The following is a 25018-nucleotide window of genomic DNA, read 5'->3' as shown; positions in this document are numbered from 1 at the left end:
CATTTCAGGATTGGGCCCACTATCAAGAGTAAAAGATATTTTTCACTTTATTATTTCTTTATGTTTAGTTTTTAGCAGCTGCTGCAACTTTTTTACATACTGAATTTAAAATAAGATTTTGATAAAGCACTGTTGTTATCCTGAGAAATTCTATAAGATTCTATATAGTGTTAAATTGATCTGCTGTATGCTGATCTAAAGTTAATTCTTTACTTCTGCACACCCATTTTTAAGACTGTCCAGAGGTTCAGAGGTAGACTATCACCTTGATTGATCTGTCCTTCAGCCCTTGTATAGATTGCGCGGATCACAACACATTTTTCATTCTTCTTGTATCCTGGCTTTCCTTCTCCATGTGCAGCCATGTCTTTTCACGGTAAAAAGGTCGGCCAAGTGGTCGTTTCAGTTCCTATGGGTACCACTCAGTGACAGCTGCAGTCCATCGATTGTCAGTCTCGCTGTGTGCCCAGCCCATCGCATTTTACTATGCCTTCTCTCACCATGTCCTGCACTCCACTCTGCTGTCTGATCACTTCACTGTGGACCCGGTCACAGATTGAAATACCCAGAATTCTTCTTTACATTGCCCTCTCCGTGACAGACTGTTGCTGCACCTCTGTCTTCGTCAGTGCCCATGTTTCGCTGCTGTACAACATTGCTGGCAGTACTGTTGAGTTGAAAAGGCTGGCGCATGTTGCCGTGTCGATTTTTTTTTTTTTCCCATGGAGGACATCCCTGATAGAATTGAATGCGCACCAAACTGCTTTCTTTCTTCTTAAGAGTTTAGCTTCCTGATCATGGCACATGTTAATTTCTTGGTCCAAATAGATGTATTACTCAGCTTCTTCTATTTGTTCTCCCTTGATTGTTGTTTGGGCTTCTGGCAAGGTATCAGACCACATAAATGACTGCAGGTGAACTGTATGTAACATAATACATATATTCTCCTTAGATCTTTTCTTGTTTGAATTGAAGGAACTGCTGTGTCTCTTCACACTACAATTATTGTATTTTTCCAATTAAAAACCTCTTTGACAAGTTCATTGCTTTCTTTTCCAAATAGCGTTTGTTCACTTTCGTCACTTCCTATTTATTGTTTGGAGCTTTATTGAATTTTATACTATCTTAGGAATTTAAAATAACTTGCCAACAGATTTCCAGTCACTGACTCACTGAATCTGTCTGTATTGTCCTATCTGTTAATTAATATTTCTTCCTGTTAGAAGATGAATTTTTTTCACTCTTATGTTAACCATAGCCCACATTAACGCTTTGTGCTAGCTTCCTCCACCCTTTGCATCGAGCTCTGAATAGGAACCCAGGGAAGGAATTGTGCTTCAGGGACGGGGCAGCTTCCACCAGCCTTGGCTATTACTTGCAGGGTGACTCCAACACATTCCCAATCCTGAATTTTCCCCCAAAAATGTGTGTTCTGCACTGATGAGCCCTTCCATGGACAGCCTAGATATATTAGGGCTGTTGTCACTCTAAGGGTTTGGTGCATAACAGTTTACCACCTTAAATGGGGTGACCCAAACTCAAGCACACTGGGTTTGATTAAACAATAAAACAAGTTTATTAACAAAAGAAGGAAAGCTTTCAAGTGAGAATAAACATGCAATACAGTTAGAAATACAAGAAAAATAAAGATAAAATAAAAAATTCTTCCTACTACTAAACTGAACAAACTAGAATTGGGTTAAGATGAAGTTCTTACCAAATACCTGCAGCAACCTAACTGACCAACCTGTAGGTCAGGACCCCTCCCCCAAAGTCCCATGGCAGTTTCTTTTGTCATTTTAGGTGCAGAGAGAGAGAGGGGCGGGGGTATTCACCCTTCAGTTTTATAGTTCATTTCACTTTTGAAATGCCAGCTCTTCAAAGAGACTTTGGGGAAAAAGTTCTTTGCAGCTGAGAATAAGAGACAAGAAGTCTCCCGGTGAAAAGTCCTGTGCTGTTTTTTCCTCTCCCCTTTGCTGAAATGCAGATCTCCTTTGTTCCCTGTCTTCCCCCTTTCCTTGTCTGAAGGCTCAACCAGATTGGTGGCACTAGTGTATAGGCTATATTTTCAGGTGTGCAAAACTTAAAGGGGAATTCTCATGTTTGTTCCATTAAGAAGAAAAGGAACTTGTTTAAGAAACAATTTAGTTGGCCTGTGATTATCTACATTCCCTTTGTTACTATTTCAGATGTGTTTTGAATACACCCTTTGTATCTTCTCCTGCCTGATCTCTTGGCAAGAGTCACAGTCCTGTGCAAAATTCAGGCATTACGAACAGCCTGTGGTAGGGGTGATCTGAAATGCAGATCTCAGCAGGAGCTCATGGACAAAGGTACAATGCCTTCAAGAGGGCAGGAGAATGCATTTACTATGTGAGCCTTTAACAGGGTGCAGCCTCTGTTCTCTATGCTCCCCAGCCTCGGGGGATTCTAGTGACAGATATTTGACAGTTGTGCTCAGCCCTTCCATGAACAGGATGGATCCTTATGCCCTCCCTTAGGGAGAGAGTTATTTAATTAATTTAGCTCTATAAAATTAGACCCAAGTGGTACCTCTCCTGAAAACCAAACCTGACAAATCGAATCAATAGTGAAAGCCCACCATATGTAGCAGTAATTAATCAGATTTCACAGCAAATGGAAAAGTTTCACCTTTCCTGAAAGTCACCGAATCAAGCAACATTACCTCTGTAAAAGCCCCGCATAAGATGAAAGTATAGTGACTTTGCATTGAATTGCAGTGTGCCCAAAGATCTGAGGGCATTTCAGCCCTACCCAGGCTTACTCCTACTGTTCTCTGACTCCATGAAGGGATTTAGGAACGAAGGAACCCTCTGCCGCAAACTTAGGCTTTGGCTACACTTACACTTCAAAGCGCTAAGTGTAGTCAAAGCGCCAGCGCTGGGAGAGAGCTCTCCCAGCGCTGTCCGTACTCCACCTCCCTGTGGGGAATAACGTACAGCGCTGGGAGCCGCGCTCCCAGCGCTGGGGCTTTGACCACACTGGCGAGAAGCTCCCATTGGCTGGGAACGGCGAACTGCAGCCACAGGGAGCTGAGGGACTCCATGCCTGCAGACGGTCCAGGTAAACAAAATGACAATGTATTAGATATTCAATGATTCCATAGTATCAGAGGGGTAGCCGTGTTAGTCTGGTTCTGTAGAAGCAGCAAAGAATCCTGTGGCACCTTATAGACTAACAGATGTTTTGTAGCATGAGCTTTCGTGGGTGAACACCCACTTCTTCGGATGCAAGCAGTGGAAATTTCCAGGGGCAGGTGTGTATATATAAGCAAGCAAGAAGCAAGCTAGAGATAACGAGGTTAGATCAATCAGGGAGGATGGGGCCCTGTTCCAGCAGCTGAGGTGTGAAAACCAAGGGAGGAGAAACTGGTTCTGTAATTGGCAAGCCATTCACAGTCTTTGTTTAGTCCTAAACTGATGGTGTTAAATTTGCAGATGAACTGGAGCTCAGCAGTTTCTCTCTGGAGTCTGGTCCTAAAGTTTTTTGCTGGAGGATGGCCACCTTAAAATCTGCTATTGTGTGGCCAGGGAGGTTGAAGTGTTCTCCTACAGGTTTTTGTATATTGCCATTCCTAATGTCTGATTTGTGTCCATTTATCCTTTTCCTTAGAGACTGTCCAGTTTGGCCGATGTACATAGCAGAGGGGCATTGCTGGCATATGATGGCATATATTACATTGGTGGACGTGCAGGTGAATGAACCGGTGATGGTGTGGCTGATCTGGTTAGGTCCTGTGATGGTGTTGCTGGTGTAGATATGTGGGCAGAGTTGGCATCGAGGTTTGTTGCATGGGTTGGTTCCTGAGCTAGAGTTACTATGGTGCGGTGTGCAGTTGCTGGTGAGAATATGCTTCAGGTTGGCAGGTTGTCTGTGGGCGAGGACTGGCCTGCCACCCAAGGCCTGTGAAAGTGTGGGATCATTGTCCAGGATGGGTTGTAGATCCCTGATGATGCGTTGGAGGGGTTTGAGCTGGGGACTGTATGTGATGGCCAGTGGAGTCCTGTTGGTTTCTTTCTTGGGCTTGTCTTGCAGTAGGAGGCTTCTGGGTACACGTCTGGCTCTGTTGATCTGTTTCCTTATTTCCTCGTGCGGGTACTGTAGTCTTGAGAATGCTTGGTGGAGATTTTCTAAGTGTTGGTCTCTGTCTGCGGGGTTAGAGCAGATATGGTTGTACCTCAGTGCTTGGCTGTAGACAATGGATCTTGTGGTGTGCCCGGGATGGAAGCTGGAGGCATGAAGGTAGGCATAGCGGTCGGTAGGTTTTGTTAATGTGACCACCACTTATTTGCACCGTGGTGTCTAGGAAGTGGACCTCCCGTGTAGATAGGTCCAGGCTGAGGTTGATGGAGGGGTGGAAGCTGTTGAAATCGTGGTGGAATTTTTCCAGAGTCTCCTTCCCATGAGTCCAGATGATGAAGATGTCATCAATGTAGCGTAGGTAGAGAAGGGGCGTGAGTGGACGGGAGCTGAGGAAGCGTTGTTCCAGGTCAGCCATAAAAATATTGGCATATTGTGGGGCCATGCGGGTGCCCATAGCGGTGCCACTGATCTGGAGATATATATTGTCATTAAATTTGAAATAGTTGTGTGTGAGGATAAAGGCACAGAGCTCAGCAACCAGTTGTGCTGTGGCATCATCAGGGATACTGTTCCTGACAGCTTGTATTCCATCAGTGTGTGGGATGTTTGTGTAGAGAGCCTCTACATCCATGGTGGCTAGGATGGTGTTCTCTGGAAGGTCACCAATGCATTGTAGTTTTCTCAGGAAATCAGTGGTGTCACGGAGATAGCTGGGAGTGCTGGTAACATAGGGTCTGAGTAGAGAGTCCACATATCCAGACAGTCCTTCAGTGAGAGTTCCAATGCCCGAGATGATGGGGCGTCCAGGATTTCGGGTTTGTGGCTCTTGGGTAGTAGATAGAATAACCCTGGTCGGGGTTCTAAGGGTATGTTGATTTGTTCCGGTGTTAGTGTAGGAGTGTCCTGAGTAGATGGTGCAGTTTCTAGTGTATTCCTCAGTGGGATCTGAGGGAAGTAGCCTGTAAAATTTGGTATTGGAGAGTTGTCTGACGGCCTCCTTTTGGTAGTCAGACCTGTTCATGATGACAACAGCACCTCCTTTATCAGCCTCTTTGATTATAATGTCAGGATGGTTTCTGAGGCTGTGGATGGCATTGCGTTCTGCACGACTTAGGTTGTGAGGCAAGCGATGTTGTTTTTCCACAATTTCTGCCTGTGCACGTCGGCGGAAGCATTCAATGTATAGGTCCAGACTGTCATTTTGACCCTCAGGAGGAGTCCATGTGGAGTTCTTCTTCTTGTGCTGTTGGTGGGAGGGTAACTGTGTATCAGTGCGCTGTTCAGTGTTGTCCTGGAAGTATTCTTTGAGTCGGAGACGGCGAAAGTAGGCTTCCAGATCGCCGCAGAACTGTATCATGTTGGTGGGGGTGGCAGGGCAGAAAGAGAGTCCCCGAGATAGGACAGACTGTTCTTCTGGGCTGAGTGTGTGGCTGGATAGATTGACGATATTGCTGGGTGGGTTAGGGGTATCACGGTTGTGGCCCCATGTGGCAGGTAGGAGTTTAGACAGCTTACAGTCCTTTTTCCTTTTTAGAGAGGTGAAGTGGGTAATGTAGATCTCCTGTCTTATTTTAGTGAAGTCCGTTTGTATGGAAGTTTGGTTATTGATGAGAGTCTCTAGGTTGGAGAGCTCTTTTTTGATGTTTTCCTGTTTGCTGTATGATTCCATAGAGTTTAAAACCATCAAATTTTGGTGTAGACCCGTTTATAAGCTGACCCCCGCTCTTTGTGTGTCACATTTTTACCAAAAATATTTGGCTTATGAACGAGTATATACATTTTTTAAAATCATTTTTACAGCGCAAATATTTGGAATAAAAAATAATATAAAGTGAGCATTGTACACTTTCTATTCTGTGTTGTAATAGAAATCAATATATCTGAAAATGTAGAAGGATATCCAAATACATTTAATAAATTTCAATTGGTATTTTATTAACAGTGTGATTAATTGCGGTTAATTTTTTAAATCATGATTCATTTTTTTCAGTTAATCACAGGAGTTAACTGCGATTAATCAACAGTCCTAGCACAAAGTAAATTTTAAAATGAAGACTTACCTTTTAGATATCATAATCTTGGTTGTTAATTGTAACAATTGTTTGTTCTGTGTGTGTGTAGCACCTACCATGATGGGCTCCAGGTCCAGGACTGGGGCTTCTAAGTGCTACTGAAATACAAATAATAATAATAATTAATAATAAAAATTCCACACAGAAGCCTGAATTTTAACTTGATGTCCCTTTAAATGTTTACTTTGCTTTCAATAATAATAATAATTAATTGTTTAGGTCTCTTATCTGGGACTGGATATACTATGGCCGCTGTAGTTGTTGGCATGGGATCCGGTTCCACCACCTCTGTCTGGGTCTCTGGTAACACAGACGGGGTCCTGGTGGACAGCTCAGGGATGGGAGTGGAAGCTTGTTTGGCCTGGCTGCGGGTGACCACTCCCCCCCTCTTGGCCAGTTCCACATGGTTGGCCAAGTCTTCCCCCAGTAGCATGGGGATGGAAGAATTGTCATAGACAGCAAAAGTCCACTTTCCTGACCAGCCCTTGTACTGGACAGGCAATTCAGCTGTCACTTTTGCTAAGGGTCCACTGAGCCGTGGCCTCAGCTCTATCATGTACTGGTCTTCAGGGATGCTGTACCCATGGCAGGTTCTTTCAAAATTTTCCAAGAAGGCCTCGGTGTCATCACCTGCCCTGTAGGTGGGAAATGTCTTTGGGTGGGGAACAGTGCCTGGAGAAGGATTGTTAGGGTTGGCTGGAACATTTGGGTTAGCCCTTGCTAATTCCAGGGCCTGCTGGTGGGCCTCCCTCTGGAGCTCCAACGCCCTCCTGTGGTCAGCCTCTTGCTTCTCCATCTCTCTTCTGTGGTCAGCCTCTTTGGCTTTTTCTTTTATTTCCATCTCCTGGAGTTTTAATTGCAATTCCTTTTCTTTTAATTGCAGGTTTTTTTGTCTTGTTTCCAGTTTAGATGCTTCCTTGGCACTCATGTTTCCTGCTTTCTGGTGCTGGCCACACCCCTCTGCAGTCAAGGAATTACCTGTGTTGCTTGGTTCAGTTGCTTGAGTTACAAATTCCTAACCCTTTCTATCACCGACTGACTAAAAAGAAAACAAAACTTTTCATTTGCAAATGTGTAGCTGGTTGTTTGCTGGCTCACAAGAAACTAGAAAATCTGGTTTTGTAACTTGTTTCTAGCACTTGCTAAGTACCTCACAGTGGGGGTCCTTTCCAACACGCCTCCTAGAAAACTGTACCTCTTTTCCCTCAAGCTGCTTGTCCAAGCAGCCAGAAAGAAAGAAAAAAAAATCTCTTTCTAACAAAGCCTGTTAGAAAACTCTATTTCCTCCAGCTTAGCCCAGCTAGAAACTCCTTCTAACAATACCCTGTTAGAAACTGAATACCTCTACCCTCCCCTCTTCTCAGGCTGCCTCCCTGCTCTAGAGGGAAAGAATAGCTCTCAATGGCTCCTGGTTCTTAATACATCCCACCACTGCCTACCATGTCATAGGTTTATTCCCCACTTTGAACTTTACCGTTCACAAGATGGGGACCTGCATGGACTCCTCTAAACTAAAATCCTAGTTTAGATCTGGTTCTTGCTGCCACCAGTCAAGTTTTAAGTGTCTGACACACTCCCTGTTCCCCCAAAACTCTCCCTGGGGAACACAGATTCAAACTTGAATATCAACACAAAGAGAAACAACCCATTTCCCCCCTCCCCTCTCCTAGTGCTTAGGAGAGATACCTGGATTCAAATTCCTTGAATCAAACAAAGAGGGATTTCCTATCCCCCTTCCCTTCCCCTAGTCCTTGGGAAAAATACCTTGATTCAAACTCCTTGAATCAAACAAAGAGGGATTCACTTTTCCCCCCTCCCCTTCCCCTGAAAATCCAAACAAGGAAGAAATCAATTAAGTTCTAAAAAGAAAAGATTTTATTAAAAAGAAAGAAAGAAAGTACACTATCTCTGTAATACCAGGATGGAAAAATACAGGGTCTAACTTATAAACCTGGAGAGGCTCTCCCCCCCTCCTTTCTCAGAATAATCAAAGTAACAGCAAACAGAAATAAAGATATTTCTTCAGCAAACACACAATTGCAAATGTAGAAATCAAATTATAAGACTAGTCCGCCTTTCTAATACTCACTAGACTGAATAGAAGAAAATACTTTAGGAAACTTGGAGAACTTGAAGAATATGTCTGGCCTCTCTTAGATCCAAAAAGAGAACGGCAATCCAAACAAAGGACACAGACAAAGCCTCCCCTCCCCAGAGATTTGAAATTATCTTGTCCCTTGATTGGTCCTCTGGTCAGGTGTTCATCAGGTTACTGAGCTTGTTAACCCTTAACTATCTGTTATGACACCATACTTCCCATCTTTCCTACGCAGTGGGATAGTTTACTCTCTCTTTGAAAATAATCTCTCTTTGAAAAAGTGCCAATTGGCTTCAACTGTTTTTCCCCTTAGACTTGCTCCCATGGGATTTTACCTACCAACTCCCTGAGTTTGCTAAAGTCTGCCTTCTTGAAATCCATTGTCTTTTTTGCGCTGTTCTCCCTCCTACCATTCCTTAGAAACGTGAACTCTACCATTTCATGATCACTTTCCCCCAAGTTGCCTTCCACTTTCAAATTCTCAATCAGTTCCTCCCTCCCTATTTGTCAAATCAAATCTGGAACAGCTTCTCCCCTAGTAGCTTTCTTCACTTTCTGAAATAAAAAATTGTCTCCAGTACATTCCAAGAACTTGTTGCATACTCTATGCCCTGCTGTGTTATTCCCAAAAGATGTCTGGGTAGATGTCTGAGTAGTTAAAGTCCCCCATTGGGTGATTTTGTTAGTTGTTTAACTAACCTCTTCTTCCTGGTTTGGTGGTCTGTAGTAGACCCCCTACCATGACACCACCCTTGTTTTTTACCCATTTTATCCCAACCCAGAGACTTTCAACAAGTCTATCTCAACCTCAGTCCAAGTGTATACATCTTTAATATAAAAGGTAACACCTCCTCCCTTTTTTTCCTGCCTGTCCTTCCTGAGCAAGATGTACCCTTCTATACAAATATTCCAGTCATGCGTATTATCCCACCAAGTCTCCGTGATGCCAACTATGTCATAGTTGTGTTTATTTACTAGCATTTTGAGTTCTTCCTGCTTATTCCCCATACTTTGCGCATTAGTTTACAGACATCTAAAATACTGATTTGATTCTCTCTCCCCCCCCCGCCTCCCCAGTTCTGTGTTGTCTTTCCATTATTTCTGCTAAAACAGTCCATGCTCTCCCCAGATTCCGACCCTTCTCCTAGGTCTCCATGTTTTTTACTTACCTGTGGGCTTTGGTCACGTGCCTCTGTCGAACCTAGTTTAAAGCCCTCCTTGCTAGGTTAGCCAGTCTGTAGCCAAATATGCTCTTCCCCTTCCTCGATAGGTGGTCTCCATCTCTGTTTAGCGGTCCTTCTTCCTGGAACAACATCCCATGGTCAAGGAAGCAGAAACCCTCCTGGCGACACCATCCTCACAGCCAGTCATTCTCCTCCAGGATGCATCTGTCTCTGCCGAGGCCTCTACCCTTGACTGAAAGGACTGAAGAGAACACCACCTGCGCTCCCAACTCCCTCACCCTTACTCCCAGAGCCCTGTAGTCACTTCTGATCTGCTGAAGGTCATACCTCGCAGTATCATTAGTGCCCACATGGATGAGTAGCATGGGATAGTATTCAGAGGGCTGGATGATCCTCAACAATCTCTCCGTAACGTCTCGGATACAGGTCACTGGCAGGCAACATACCTCCCGGGATGCAATATCAGGGTGACAGATGGGTGCCTCTGTCCCGCTCAGAAGAGAGTCTCCAACCACCACGACCCTACGTTTCCTCCTGGGAGTGATGGCTGTGATCCTTCCAGCCTTGGGGATACATGGCTTCTCCTCTTCACCTTTGGAGGTGATTCCTCATCACTAGTTGCCAGGGCAGCCTAACGGTTCTCCATCACCATGGTAGGTGGGTTGGGAGTAGGGGTGGAGCACTGCCTGCTGTCAGAAGTAAATAGCAGCCAGTGTCTTCTCTGTACGAGAGCCATATCCTCCTCTCCCGGTGGCATGATAGTTGTCCTCTCTAGCTGGATAGTGTCCTCAGCCTTGGAAGTCTTCATATGAATACTGTCAATGAATTCCTCGTGTGCACAGATGCTCCTCAGCCTTGCCACCTCCTCCTGTAGCTCTCCCACCTGCTTCCTGAGAGATTCCACCACCAGGCACCTCTCACACTGGATGGTCCCCCCAGCCTGGCTTTCTGAGAGTGGGAAATGCAGGTAGAGGCATCCATGGTTAGGTTCTCTGTCTGGATGCAGGCGCAGGTGGAGGAGACAGAAGCAGCATTGGCACTGGCCATGCGGCCCTTCCTAACCATAGCAATTCTATTATGTCTCCCTCTCTCAAACTCCCTCCCTCAAACTCTCTCCTATTTGCAGTCCCCTATTCACTAGCGTCTCTTGGTTGCTTAGCCTCTGGCTTTTAACAACGAGGAGTACTTGTGGCACCTTAGAAACTAACAAATTTATTTGGGCATAAGCTTTTGTGAGCTAAAACCCAGTTCATCAGATGCATGGAGTGGGAAAAAAAACAGTAGGCAGGTATATATACACAGTACATGAAAAGATGGGAGTTGCCTTACCAAGTGGGGGGAGGTCAGTGCTAATGAGACAATTCAATTAAAGTGGAAATGGACTATTCTCAACAGTAGAATACCAAGGGAGGGAAAAAATCACTTTTGTAGTGGTAATGAGGCCAAAGTAAACAGGGTGGCCCATTTCAAACAATTGACTACCAGTCTTTATTCAGGCCTAATTTGGTGGTGGCCAGTTTTCAAATTAATTCCAGTTCTGCAGTTTCTCGTTGGAATCTGTTTTTGAAGTTTTTTTTGTTGAAGAATTGCCACTTTTAAGTCTGTTATTGAGTGTCCAGGGAGACTGAAGTGTTCTCCGGCTGGTTTTTTAATGTTATAATTCTTGATGTCTGATTTGTGTCCGTTTTATTCTTTTGCGTAGAGACTGGGAGTGGATGGGTCACTACAAAAACTAATTTCCCATACTAATTTCCCCCTACTTGTTATCACACCTTCTTGTCAATTGTTTGAAATGGGCCACCCTGTTTACTTTGGCCTCATTACCACTACAAAAGTGATTTTTCCTCCCTTGGCATTCTATTGTTGAGAATTGCCAACTCCACTTTAATTCAATTGTCTCATTAGCATTGACCCCCCCACCCCACTTGGTAAGGCATCTTTTCATGTACTGTGTATATATACCTGCCTACTGTTTTTTCCCACTCCATGCATCTGAGGAAGTGGGTTTTAGCCCACGAAAGCTTATACCCAAATAAATTTGTTAGTGTCTAAGGTGCCACAAGTGCTCCTCATTGTTTTGCTAATAGAGATTAACATGGCTACCACACTGAAACCTCTTGCTTTTAAGGCCTTCCCTCCTAGGTCAGCCCTACCCCCCGTTAATCACACAGGGGGAGGGTGATCACAAGGCTGATGGAGGTTGATCAAGGGAACAAAGGCTCAAACAGTCCTCAAACACACAATCCCAGTTGACCCAGTAACTTAAATAACCTGAAAGAAAAAGAAAAACACACAGTCAAACAAAGTCACTCACCCCAAGGTTAGTACTTGTCCCTTGTTCGTTCAGCAGCTGGATCTCCTTCACACTCTCTCAAACACCCCTGTTTGCGGTCCCCTTTTTGCTAGCTCACAAAGTCATCAAGTTTCACAAACCTTTTGGTGGGATTTTCAAAAGTGCCTGTGTGATTTAAGAATACACATGACTCTAAGAGGGACTTATGCTCCTAAATCACTCACGTGCTTTTGAAAATCCCACCTTTTATTTTAAAATCTACTTTCCCTAATACATATAGTTATATTAAGTATCTCCCCATTCATTCCAGGGTGTAAATATATAACAACATTTCACTTGTATATAGTTATGTTCTTTTTGATGTTTGCTCTTTAGGTAATGATTCTGACGTTGACCTTGACAGGAAGGAAGATGAGCGAGAAAAAACTCCGAAGAGGCCACGGATTCAGAAAACTGAGAAAACTCTATCCGCAAAGGAAAGCGACCAGATTTCAGGAGCTAAAAATCCTATTATAAGCGTGGTTTTGACAGCACATGAAGCTATTCCAGGTAACCATAATTATTCACTATATAATCAGATTGTTTTTAGTTCATGGGTATTACTTAATGCTCACAAAATATTAATAAAGTAATTGGAATAAGATTAATAAATGTTCAGAATATTTGTGATCTGAAAATCAGCAATATTTAGCATCCTTTGGTCATCTCCTTATAAAGGCTCTCTCCTCATCTGGCAGTTACATAACATTCAAAGCTGTCCTCAGCTTTCTTTAAAGGTCTGATGTAAAGGTATGAAAGGGAGTTTGGGGACTTAGGAAAAATAACTGAGTTTATATAGAGTAATAAAAGTATGTAAAGGATATTAAAGAAGGAGCTGAAGATATGAATGATAAATCAATAGAGTAGAAAATCATTCTTTTTTCCTTTAATAACCTGATTTATGTGTACAGCTATCTTAAATGTGAGTGCAGATCAGGTATTTGCAAGCACAAATGATTAGTTAGGTATCTAATTGGACATTTATGCATACAGATAGTGTACACATGCAGTATTTGAGTGTACAAATTAGGAGCGCAAGAACAAGTATGTTTCTGTAAATCAGGTACTTGAATTGATATTTAATTGAGTATTTTATGGCTGTGTACAAAGTACTTTGCACTTCTATAGTAATCTTTTCATCACAGGATTTCAGACTTCTTTACAAATGTTAATTATTGACTCCGTAAAACCAAGCCTAGGCATTTGTCTGTTTGGGCCCTTTTCAGTGAGTTACAAGGCTAGTCTGTAAGGGCAGTGTGATAGCCAACATCTTTCTGTCCTCACATGTGTGGGGATAAGGTAACATCTTCATGAAATGCCCATCCTCTAGCCATTGCAATGACAGTGGGAATGGACCACTAGTTAGAAATTTGTACAGCTGTGCAAGTGTGGGCATGGATATGAATAGTGTCCTTCCAAATTCACAGTCCATTTTGGTCTATTTCACAGTCATAGGATTTTAAAAATCTTAAATTTCATGATTTCAGATATTTAAATCTGAAATGTCATGGTGTAATTGTAAGGGTCCTGACCCAACAAGGAGTTGCGGGGGGGGGGAATGGTCGCCACCCTGACTTCTGCACTGCTGCTGGTGACAGTGCTACCATCAGAGCTGGGCAGCTGGCAGAAGGATGGCATGGTATGGTATTGCCACCCTTTCTTCAGTGCTGCTGTGTGCAGAGCTGGGCCATCAATCAGCAGCCACCAAACTCTGGCCACCCAGCTCTGAAGGCAGCAGCACAGAAGTAAGGGTGGCATGGCATGGTATTGGTACCCTTACTTCTGCACTGCTGCTGGTGGCGGTGCTACCTTCAGAGCTGGGCAGCTGGAGAGCTTCTTCTGCACTGCTGCCAGCAGACGTGGACCCTCAGTCAGCAGCTGCCGCTCTCTGGCTGCCCAGCTCTGAAGGCAGTGCAGAAGTAAGGGTGGCAATACTGCAACCCCCTTAAAATAAACTTGTGACCGCCCCCCCCTGCAACTCCATTTTTGGATCAGGACCCCCTATTTGAGAAACCCTGGTCTCCCCCATGAAATCTATATAGTATAGGGTAAAAACACAGAAGACCAGATTTCATGGCAGGAGACAAGATTTCACGGTCCGTGACACATTTTTCATGGCCGTGAATTTGGTAGGGCCCTAGATATAAATATTAGGATTGTGTGCATATGTGGCGTTGTATACATGCTTCGGGGTGTATAAGAGTATAGGATATATGGGAGAGAGAGAATCTAGGGATAAGAAAGACTAGGAAGGGAAAGTAGTGTTGCTGAATTGTGATTTTATTGCAAGTATCAACATATTTGTCATTTTTCTTCATGACCCAGCTTCTATAGTGAAGTGATTGTGAGAATTTTGGGAGGAGATGGGGTGGTGGTGGGGTTTTTTTTTTAAAGTAATTTTTAGGCAAATATTTGTTACACACATAAATGATCCTTTTAATGATCCATAAAATTTTAACATAACTTGCTTCAACTTACTGGAGATGTTTGTGTATAATATCCCCTAGATAGAAAGAGCTCAATAAATTGAAAGGAGTTATGGTAATATATTATTCTTCATATAGATTTGAAGGCATCATTTACATGAATGAGAATTATCATTTTGCATAGAAGTTCCCAGCTATAATATATGTAATAAAAATAAAATCAATGCCATTGGAGGCAATTATGGATTATTATCCTCGCTCATGATCCGCACTCATGATTAAGCCTCACTCATGATCTCATGATAAAACTCTCAAATGTGTCTCAAACATATGAGAGTTCTATCCCGAGATCATGAGTGAGGCTTTAACTTAGAAATCACTGTCAGCGCCGGGTGGCGGGACTCTGACCATCAGCATTTGGGAGTTTTGGCAGGTATTAGAAAGGTATTACATCTGTTACATTCACAGGAATTGTTTTACTTTATTTTTCTTACAGTGCATTACATTCATAGTCTTTCCTGCTATATTTTACTCCTGAGGGAATTATGTGCCAAAAAAAATTATGTGCACAATATTTTAAAATTCTGCAAAATTCTGCAAATTTTATTTATCAATAAATAAATGTGGCTCCAGCATGGCAGTGGGGAGCACAGGCCACTGGCTGCACTGAGGTGGGAGATCACCCCGAAGCCCCCACTTTCTGCAGTACAGGGACTCAGCAGTGAGCCTGCACCTGACCTGACAGTACAAGAGCTGGGCCTGCCCCAGAAACACCCAGGTGCACCAGGTGTGGGGTAGGCAGGCTCAGCCCAGCAGGATCCAAGTGTGGAGGGGCTTAATGTGGCAGGATCCAGATGTGGGGTGAGAGGTTTCTCTGTGGGGCAGTCTGGGTGTGAGCAGCTCAGTGGGAGATCTGGATGCACGGAGGCTCTTTGGGGGGTTCCGGGTGCAGGGGCAATGGGACTCTGCAGGGGATTCGAGTGATGGTTGTTGGGTTCAGCGGGGGGGTTCTGGGTGTGGGGAGATGGGGCTTGGCGGGGGCATCTGGGTGCTGGGGGTGTGTGGCTTCATGGGGTGGGGGTCCAGGTGCAGCTGATTAGGGCTCAGTGGGGTGGGGGTCTGGGTGTGGGGAGCTTGTCAGATGGGTCCAGGTATAGGGAGGTAGGGCTTGTCAGGGTGAGAGTTCGATGGGCCTGCTTAAGGGGGATCCCCAGCTGCTGTCGAGGGGACGCTGCATGCTGGGATCCTGCTTCCCCCCCGTGATTCCCCTATCCCCTTTTCTTCGCCACCCCCCGCCCCCCACTCCCACATTGCCGTCCCACTGCCTCTTCCCCCCCACCCCATCTTCCCTCATTTCCCCCACCCCCCTTACCCAGTCCCACCACAGGCACTCATTGTTCCACAGAAAATAGGAAGGCTGCCAGAACACAGAAGGGGGAGCACAACTGGCACTACGACCCAGCGTTCAGCTGCAGAGTCAGCACCCTAGCTGGGCAGCTCTGCTTTTGCAGGAGGGAGGGGGCAGTGGCATGTAACCCTGTGTGGCCCCCCCATACCTTGCCTCTGCTTGGGGGGCAATCCTCCTTCCAAAAAATGCACACATGCGCCCCCTCCCCTCCCCGGCGCAGCTTCCCTGCTGTTTTCTGCAGGGAAAAGCAGGAAACGTTCATGGTGCAGGGGCATTTTCTGCTGCGGCCACGCAGTCCTGCAGAATCCCCCCAGAAGTAAGTCACTGGCATGCACGTATGCTCAGTCCAGACCCCCCGATGATGATCACGCAGGCACACATGCCTAGCTACCATCTCCCATCTCTGAGGCTGCTCTAGGCACGCTGGAAGAGATGTGCTGCTGGGGAAGATGCACGTGTCCCCTAGTAGATTTTTTTTTTGGCATTTTGTTGTGCGGGGGGCACATTGAAATGCCGGCCATATGAATTCTGCGCCCCTGCATCAGAGCAGAATCCCCCCCAGGAGTAATATTCATCATTCATTTACTGTTTTGAGCTATTTTAATGTCTCTGGAAATTCTTAGGTCATTCCTTTTCTCATAAATGCTTTTAGTATACACTATCATAAAGATGGCTTTTAACACCTTTCCTTTCATTTCCTGGAGATCTTTCTTTAGTAGAAATTTAGTTTATTGCTGCAGAATGTTGCTGAAGAATAAAGAATTTTTTTTCCCCCTCTGATTATACTAGATCAGTGGTTCTCAACCTTTCCAGACGACTGTACCCTTTAGGGGTCAGATTTGTCTTGTGTACCCCAAGTTTCAGCTCACTTAAAAACTACTTGCTTACTTTTGTCTTTTTATGTCTGATTTTGAATCAAAGCACACTATTACTGAAAAATTGTTTACTTTCTCATTTTTTGCCATATAATTATACAATACATTGATTGGAATGTAAATATTGTTCTTACATTTCATACTTGAGCCTATTTTTCACTTGTGAGCCTTGTCTAAAGCCTGAGCCCCAGACAGCGGGGCTGAAGCATGCAACGTAGATTCACTGGGCCCCTATAGCATGGAACCTCAAGCATTTGCCCTACTTGCCATCCTCTAATGCCAGCCCTGCACTTGCCACCCCCCCCCCCCCCGCACACCTGTCCCATGACCCCACTGGGGGCTGCAACTCCCAGGTTGAGAAACACTGATCTAGATGAGTTTGATGTACCCCCTGGAACACCTCTGAGTGCCGCCAGGTTGAGAAACACTGAACTAGATGATGTCAAGTTCAAGACTGTTTAAGTGCTGTCACTGCAGCATTTTCATCAAGCATTAGCACTCTGTAGCCACCTGTCATCTAAGCTGAGAACTTTGTATAGATACCCCTTTTTCCTTAATATGGAGTGTTATAAAATCCTTGTTGAAGATGCCACATAAGCTTTCTATCAATTAGAAAAATGGAAACTCAAGAATTAGTAGCGTTTCATCTGTAGTTTTGAGAAAGTGATCATACTCAGGGCTTTTCTACACTTGAAACGCTACAGTGGCACAGCTGCAGCTGTGCAGCTGCATCGCTATAATGCCTCAGTGTGCACACTACTTACAGTAGTGGGGAGGGATGCTCCTGTCAACATAAGTAATTGCACCTCTCTGAGAGTGGAAGAATTCTTCCATAGACCTAGCGCTGTCTACACCAGGGTTAGGTTGGCTTAATACATTGCTCAGGGATGTGGATTTTTCACACACCTGAGTGATGTAGCTGGGTCAACCTAACCTTTTAGTGTGGACCAGGCCTCAAACAGCATGTCTCCTTTTTCTTATGCAAGATGCTTTCCAAATGGTCGTACTAGCAGCTGTTCAATAAACTTTTATTCTGCACTACTTAGGTCAGGTTCAGGGACCCTGCTTTATATTGTGTGTACTGTAGATTATAGCTAAACTGATCCTTGAAAATCCTTTTAGAACAGATCAGGGGGATTCTAATTTTCCAACAAGGACAGCTAGACAAGGTTTGATTGTTTTTTCTTTCATAGAATTAATTTAAAGCTCTGGAAAGGTAATGGATTGACAGCCTTAGAAACTTGAAAGCTTATATTAACCTGCAGAATAAGTATAGCCTGAGCAGCAGCATTGCAAACGCCTCTTCCCATGGCACTGAAGGACCTTATTTGTTAGTTGGAGGGACCCCATGGAGAGGTGAAGGGAAGGTTAATTAGTCCTTGACCTCTGATTAAACTGACTAGTAGGCATTTGTTGTTATTAACATCTCTCCTCTAGAAATTGCACTGACCACACACAGTTATGCTTTCAGTTAAAAGCATTTACTCTTAAACGTGACTGACTGGTGTTTTTCTTTGCTAGTGTGTACAAATGTATTAATGGCCACCGCTGGGTAAATACAGTGTCAAATCCTCAGTGTTCTATTTTCTGTTAATTTCATTTTCCCCTCCAGCATGAAGTGGCATTGTAGCAGGGTGGTCACCCTCTCCTGCCTTAAAAGGCTTAAAACAGCCCAGGGAGAGGGCTGTGGCAGGGAAGGAAAAGCTAGGTTGATTGAGGAAAGCAGCCACAGCTGGGGCCATGCCCCAATCAGGCCACAGCTGGCCTTATAAGAGGGCTGGGGCCAGAAGCCCGAGAGAGACTCCCTCTAGCTTCTGAGAGGGAGGGACCTGGCTGCAGGGACCTGAGCAGAGTACCTGAGTGGAGCAGGGCTGGGGAAAGGCAGAGGAGCTGGGGAGGCTGCAGCCTGGAAAGCCCCAGACTGCGGCCTACCACAAGGCCAATGGGTACTGGGGGTTGCAGAGGGCAGCCGAGGGGTAGGCAAAGGCAGCAGGTCCAAACCCAACCTTACCGGTGACGAGTAAGCTAGGCGATGACTGGCAGTAGCCTTATACTGAGGCAAGGTGGGGATAGTGGGTGAGGGTTCCCTGGGAATGGGAGACCCTGAGACTGAGGGGTGTACAGCCAGGGGGCAGTACCCCTGATAATGAGGCACCGGGTCTGGGAGGGACACGGGGGCCAAGTGGCAGCGGGACACCGGCCTGCAGAGGACGCTCCAGAGGCTGGATGAGCTAATTCCCGGAAGAGACCAGCAGGAGGTGCCGCGGGGTGAGTCCCACATTGCTACAGGCATGTATAGTTCCTCTGGCCACTACTAATGCAGGGCCCTGTTGACTTAGTGTTTCCATCTTCCACACCCATGGGTTGGTTTTTCTATTTTAGTAATCTGGACCTGAAACTGACAACATAGTTTCAGCCTGCTAGGCTGATGGTAGAAAGCACCTTCAGCACAAGGGACTGACTGACTCACAGGTCACAGGAAAGATATCTAAACAGGGAAGGTAGCTTTCATGCTTGGCAACCCATTGGATTATCACAGACTATCCAAAAGTCCCCATCACCATTGAAAACAAGAACTGGTAGCCAAACAAAAAGGTAATGTAGTACACAAGAAATTGGCTACAGTAGATATATACCATGTCAGGAATTACAATATTACTAACAGCATATCCCAGCAGACAGAATCTGCCTAGAACCAAGAATACGATGTCTGACAGGAACTATGTATAAAGTAAAAAGATAACATATCCACACCCTCTATTCCCTACTTGATCCCTGTTCCAATTGGTTTGAGAAGCCACAAGACAAAAAAATTCCAAATCAGGAAAGGCCACAGCCACTTGTTTAGAGGTTTGCTACATGACCATGCAATACCAATCCTTCACACCCACCCAGGCAAAGGAAACAGGGACCAACCTCAATGGTATGTTTGAAATTACAAAACATGTCGGAGCCATAGCAGAGTCATTTTAGGTGAAGGATGCCTGTGGAATTCTCTCTACCAGAGATCAGGATGAACTCAAATCTTGTCTCTATTAGAGACCAGTCCACACACTTGCTATTTCATGTTAGGCTTTTCTCAAAAGACCTTATGACACTGGCTGGCAAGATGGAGAAGGGATAAATAAAATCTAAGAATCTAAAATCCTTTCTAAGGTTGAAGCAGAGAATATAGCCCTACTAGGCTTCCAATGAAAATTAAACTTCCTGTGTTTGGCACTAAGATACTATACTGATTAGTGCAGTTAACCAGCATCTGCTCAGTAACTGCAAGAAATCAGCCAATATATGATGGTTCAGCTGAGAGACAGGAATGTTGAAATGTTTTATGTAATGCCAATTTTTTTTCTTAAATGGTAAGCATATATAAAATATGTTTGATTGTCATTCTACTTTCTTCATATGCTGCTTTTCTTCTTTGATCGTAAGGTGTTTGGGATTAGGACTGTGGCAAACATGGAGCTGCTATATAATCTAAAAGAGTACTGAGAGAGAATAATTTTATGAACACTGTATGTAACCTGGTCAGTGTGGTGAAGTTCTTGTATATCTGGTTATAGACTTTTCTATATGAATTTATTGATCTAGCTCAATAGAGGGCTGTATTAAAAAAAAAAGGGGGGGGGAAGTGGGGGGAAGGGGCAGAAAAGCAACACGACAACTATAAATAAGCAAACCTCCCAACAAATGCTGGGGGGAAATAATAGGACAGTGACATACTGCCAGGTTCCAGCATGAAGTGGCTGGAGCCTAGAAATCATAAGGACACTAAACTGTTATAAAGAGAGGAAGGGGGGATCAGTTTCCAGGGGCTCTCCAGGGAGACAAGCTGACAGAGAGAGGCTCTGTAACGGGAGTTGGGGAAGTTGGGTCTTTCCCAGATCCAGGGAATGTTAATGGTAAGTAGAACCCTGCGCAGATACAAAATTTGGATCCGCATCTATCCGCAAACATGGTCCACCGATGTCCTCATCCATGGGTAGAAAGCGTATATCCACAGATTGGCAAGGCTCTAATGGTAAGCCTTGATATCACAGCCCTAGAAAAGCCTACTGGACACTCACCAGGCTTCTGTGTTTAGGTCCTACCTCAATGAGCCCTATGCACGTTGAACTTCCTGAATGGGTAGGCTCCAGCACTGTTTCATTCTAGGCCTCTCTGGCACACTCCCTGGGCACACGCTCTCTGTCTGTTACCCCTTCAAGAAAATGGGACCTTGCTATTTTAGGGAGTTCAAGATCCTCCCCCTGCAGCTAATAGTTCTTCTCCGAATCATGGAATGTATGTCTCTTTCTCTCCCCCGCCCCCACCCAACCAGCTTCTTTTGACCTTTGCTGGTCCTGCAGTCAGAAATCCCCTCTGCTACAACAGCATGCCTTTTGTACCTCTCACTTGGCCTAATTTTCCTTTCTCCCTCTAACTGACCCAGTCTCTGTTTTAAAGGGCTCATCCTTTTGTTCCTCCTTCTGGGGAAATTCTACTGCTTCAAACCCCAGCCCTCTACAGAGAAATTGGGGGAAAAACTGGTTCTCCTAGCTTCAACCAACCCATTGTGCTAAGGTGTTACCATTTCAATTGGGCGACCATCAAGATAAAGTAAGAAGAATGAATGGTCTGGGAGATGTGTGGCACAGCTCTGATAGCAGATGGTGGATTCTTCATATACTGAGGCATTCAATGAAACAGCAATTTAAGAAAATCAACTCAAATTCATAAGTTGGTTGCATATAATTGATTCCCCAAGTTGTCACAGTTGGGGATAATAAGATCTGTTTTCTCTTTGGTTCTAAATAAGTAGTATTTTGCTTTAAGAAGGCTATTTAGCCACTGTATTAACCATTGGTCACTGCTTCCCAGGCAACAGAACTGCAGGGTCTGAGTCCAAGTCAGACCTGCTGAGATAATCATGGTTTGTACCAGGGGATGTCAGCTCAAACCCAGGTCTGAGAGTGGGAGAATCATATAATTCCTCCAAGGCCTGAGACCTGAGTGCGTTGCACTTGAGATCAAGAGGCAGTCTGAGATACAGATAGCGTGCTACCTTGGCCAAGGACTTTGTCTACTGGGAACATACACTACCTGGCACAATGGGGCCCCTATTCTGATCAGGGCCTTTGAGTCCTACTATTCTCTAAATGTGGTATGCATTGCAGGTATTAGTTGTAGACTTGGTCAGAAAATGTTTTTCTTTTCTGTGCTCTGGGCTCCCTGGCTAAACTACTTCTCTCAGGGTGCACTACCTCTTCATGAGCAACCTCAGTGCATCGTAGGAGTTCCTGGCCACAATACATCATGGAACATGTAGTCCTGCTTGGAAACCTGGCCCATAGAAGAGAATATGGGTAAAGCCCTGCAAATCTGCGGATATCTGCTTTATATCTGCAGATGTCCACATCCAAATTTTGTATCCACGCAGGGCTCTAAGTATGAGCATAAGGAACCTGAATTCATACTCCTAGGAATTGCTGTGGTAGTATTTTGAAATCAAATTTTTTGATTTTTGGAAGTTTGTTTTTTCAATTAAAAGTCAGAATTTTTCTGTGGAAAGCAAACATTGCAAAAAAACCAAAACCAAACAAAAAAACCCTCAAACCCGCCCTCCATTAAAAAACAGTTTTGATGGAAAATTTTTGGCCAGCCCCAGTTATTTACCTACCGACTAGCTTTCTTTCACTCATAGACAGGTTTCAGAGTGGTAGCGTGTTAGTCTGTCTCAGCAAAAAGAACGAGGAGTAATTGTGGCACCTTAGAGACTAACACATTTATTTGGGCATAAGCTTTCATTTGCTAAAACCCAATAGCTTATGCCCAGATAAATTTTAGTCAGTCTCTAAGGTGCCACAAGTACTCCTTGTTCTTTTTTCTCTTCACTCATAGAGTATCTAAAGTTTAATCTTGGCCTTTTTACAATTTATTTTTCAACTAAGTCCCTTTTTTTTAAAGTATTGCTTATTTTTTGTAAAGGATAATTTCTTTAAAACCATCTGCTTGATGGGTGGGAAGATACTTACCTTAATTTTGTTCCTTCATGATGAAAGGAATTTTTCTTATGCATCATTTTGTTTCTTTTCTCTCTCTCTTTCGTAACATAGTGGGAGTCTAGGTTTACAAAAAAATCATTCTTCTTACTTTATCTAAACAGTCTTATGTGACTTTACCTTTTAATTTTGTTCTCTCTGCTTTATTCTATTATTTCCCAAACATCTTCGCATTTCATTTCAGCTGTGTTCTTTCTTTTGACACAAAAAGAAACAAGCTACTGTCGTCTTTCTCAGTTAGATCTTTCTTAGTTTCTAATGCTGTAAACTGAAATGTGATCAAATGCTGACATAAGCAAACAAAAAATCTTTGAGACTTACTTCATGCACAATTGGCTGTATTAACTTATTTCAGCTAAGCTGTTTTAGGTCTAAGATTACACACACACACACAATATGTTAAAAGAATATTAAGTTTTCAAAGTCAAGCACTCAAAAGTTAGGACGTGCCAGTCTTAAGGTTGCATAGGTAACCTTAATATGTCCCTCTTTTGCATATGCACTATGTTACAGTCTTTAATTACATAATCATATGCTACTTTTTTCATAGGACCGCTACCTTATTCAGTGCACAGGATGGACAGAACTCACTGAATGAGCAACTATTCAATATTTTCTTTTCTTTTTATTGTACACAGGGCCGGCTCCAGGCACGAGCCCAGCAAGCAGGTGCTTGGGGCGGCCATGGGGAAGGGACGGCACGTCTGGCTCTTCAGCGGCAATTTGGCAGCGGGTCCCTCACTCCCTCTCGGAGCGAAGGACCTGCCGCCGAATCGCCGCCGAAAGCTGAAGTGGCGGCGGTAGAGCTCCCGCAGATCGCGATTATGGCTTTTCTTGTTTGCAAAAACCCTGGAGCCGGCCCTGATTGTACACTGTGTCTCTCCATGCCTTATTTACTGCCCACTATTCAAACCTGCTAAAGACAGAATTATTAAATTCCTCATGGGCTTTTCTGTGGTGCTCTCATCACTATTGTATCTGAGTTCTTAACAAACATTTATTTGTCTTCCCAATGCCACTGTGAAGTGAGGAGGTGGTATTGTCCCAATTTACAGATGGGGAGCTGAGGTAGAGATTTCTCTTCATGTCAATTCCCTGCCTCATTCACTGCACAGCTTCCAACTTCCGCAACAAATGAGTTAAGGATCATACAGACAACAGCCTCCTTTACTGTGCAATCCTGATTCATTCACAGAGCAGGTTCATTCTGCACTGTGGGAGTGGTGCATATGCAGTCTGATCAGCTATTGGATCTGTAAGAGGCTGGAGCATGCTCAGCAAGGATGGGATATTCAGATGTCTCAGCTGCCAAATTCAGTCTGTACTGAGCATGTGCAAAATATGATCTTTTGAAAAGGCTTACAACTTGTCCAAATTTGGGCAGATTTTTGCAGATTCAACAAAAGGCACATCTCTGACAAAAAGCCCCACTTTCCCCCTTCAGCACCACATTTCAAGCCTCTGTCTCAAAGCAGGAGGAGTTTAGAACTATTTTAAAAAAATGTTGTTGTTGTTTTTAATACTGGTAAAAGTAATTTTTATCTAGATTCATTCTTGGAAATGGCTGTATCATTTTGGTTGAAATTCTCCCCAAAACTTCAGCCTGAGGCAGATACCCTGTCATGTAAAATATCAGTTCAAATGATTAAAGTCTGGCAAAGATCTATGCAACTGAAAACAGGATCTTATAATGGAAGTGTCGGGCAACCTTAACTGGCATCACTACATCTTCCTACAATACAACAAAGATCTGCAGTGCAAGTACTATAGTTTTACTCTGTCTTTCTACTATTACATTCAAAGAAGTAGAACAAACCAAAGTAAAATAGCATAATAGTCACAGGACAATTGCATTTTAATATCACTATTTTAATAAGCATTATTATGTTTTATTTTAATTTTAGGAGCTACAAAAATTGTTCCAGTTGAAGCTGCTCCCCCAGAAATTGAATCAGCAACAAATCCTGAGACATCAGTACCAGACACAGCTCAACGAAGAGGGTATCAAGAATATGCCATTCAACAAACACCATATGAGCAGCCAATGAAATCAAGCAGGTAATTTTAAAGTACTTGGGTGTGACATGTTTCCTTATCCAGTGTCATATAAATGGAAATTCCTCCATTTGTTTACCTTATTTCAGCAGGCAGAAACAGATTATACATCAGGTGAGTCAGAGTAGCTAGACCGTTAGTCTGTCAAATATTAAGAGTTAGAACAATATAAGAAGATAAAAATAGGTAAAGAATCATCATAACCTAAAATAGCACCTTTGTCTATTGGAATTTACCCCTTTCTTTCGTTATCTTTAAATGGTTTAATATCTTATCCTTCCGCAACTTTGTGAGGCAGATGTTAGCTTTCTCTCAAGACAACCAATCTTGCCTTTATCAACTGAATAGCTATAAGTTCAATGAAGTTAACTATTACTGCTACCAAAACTGAGTCTCCCGAATGTTGTATTTCCACCAGTGCTCAGA

General features: G+C 43.8%; 1 protein-coding gene across 3 annotated transcripts in view; it reads left to right on the top strand.

Annotated features, from left to right (window-relative positions):
* ZFAT (zinc finger and AT-hook domain containing) overlaps positions 1-25018 on the top strand; it is a 161685-nt gene that overhangs the window by 43165 nt on the left and 93502 nt on the right. For all 3 annotated transcript variants that reach the window (XM_039524776.1, XM_039524777.1, XM_039524778.1), the window contains exons 4-5: positions 12127-12300; positions 24442-24595. In XM_039524776.1, the coding sequence (XP_039380710.1) occupies positions 12127-12300; positions 24442-24595 (328 nt within the window). The remainder of the gene's footprint in view (positions 1-12126; positions 12301-24441; positions 24596-25018) is intronic.

The sequence above is a fragment of the Mauremys reevesii genome, linkage group 2 (genome assembly GCF_016161935.1).
Source record: "Mauremys reevesii isolate NIE-2019 linkage group 2, ASM1616193v1, whole genome shotgun sequence".
Lineage (NCBI taxonomy): Eukaryota > Metazoa > Chordata > Testudines > Geoemydidae > Mauremys > Mauremys reevesii.
This window is presented reverse-complemented; position numbering and strand designations above follow the sequence as displayed.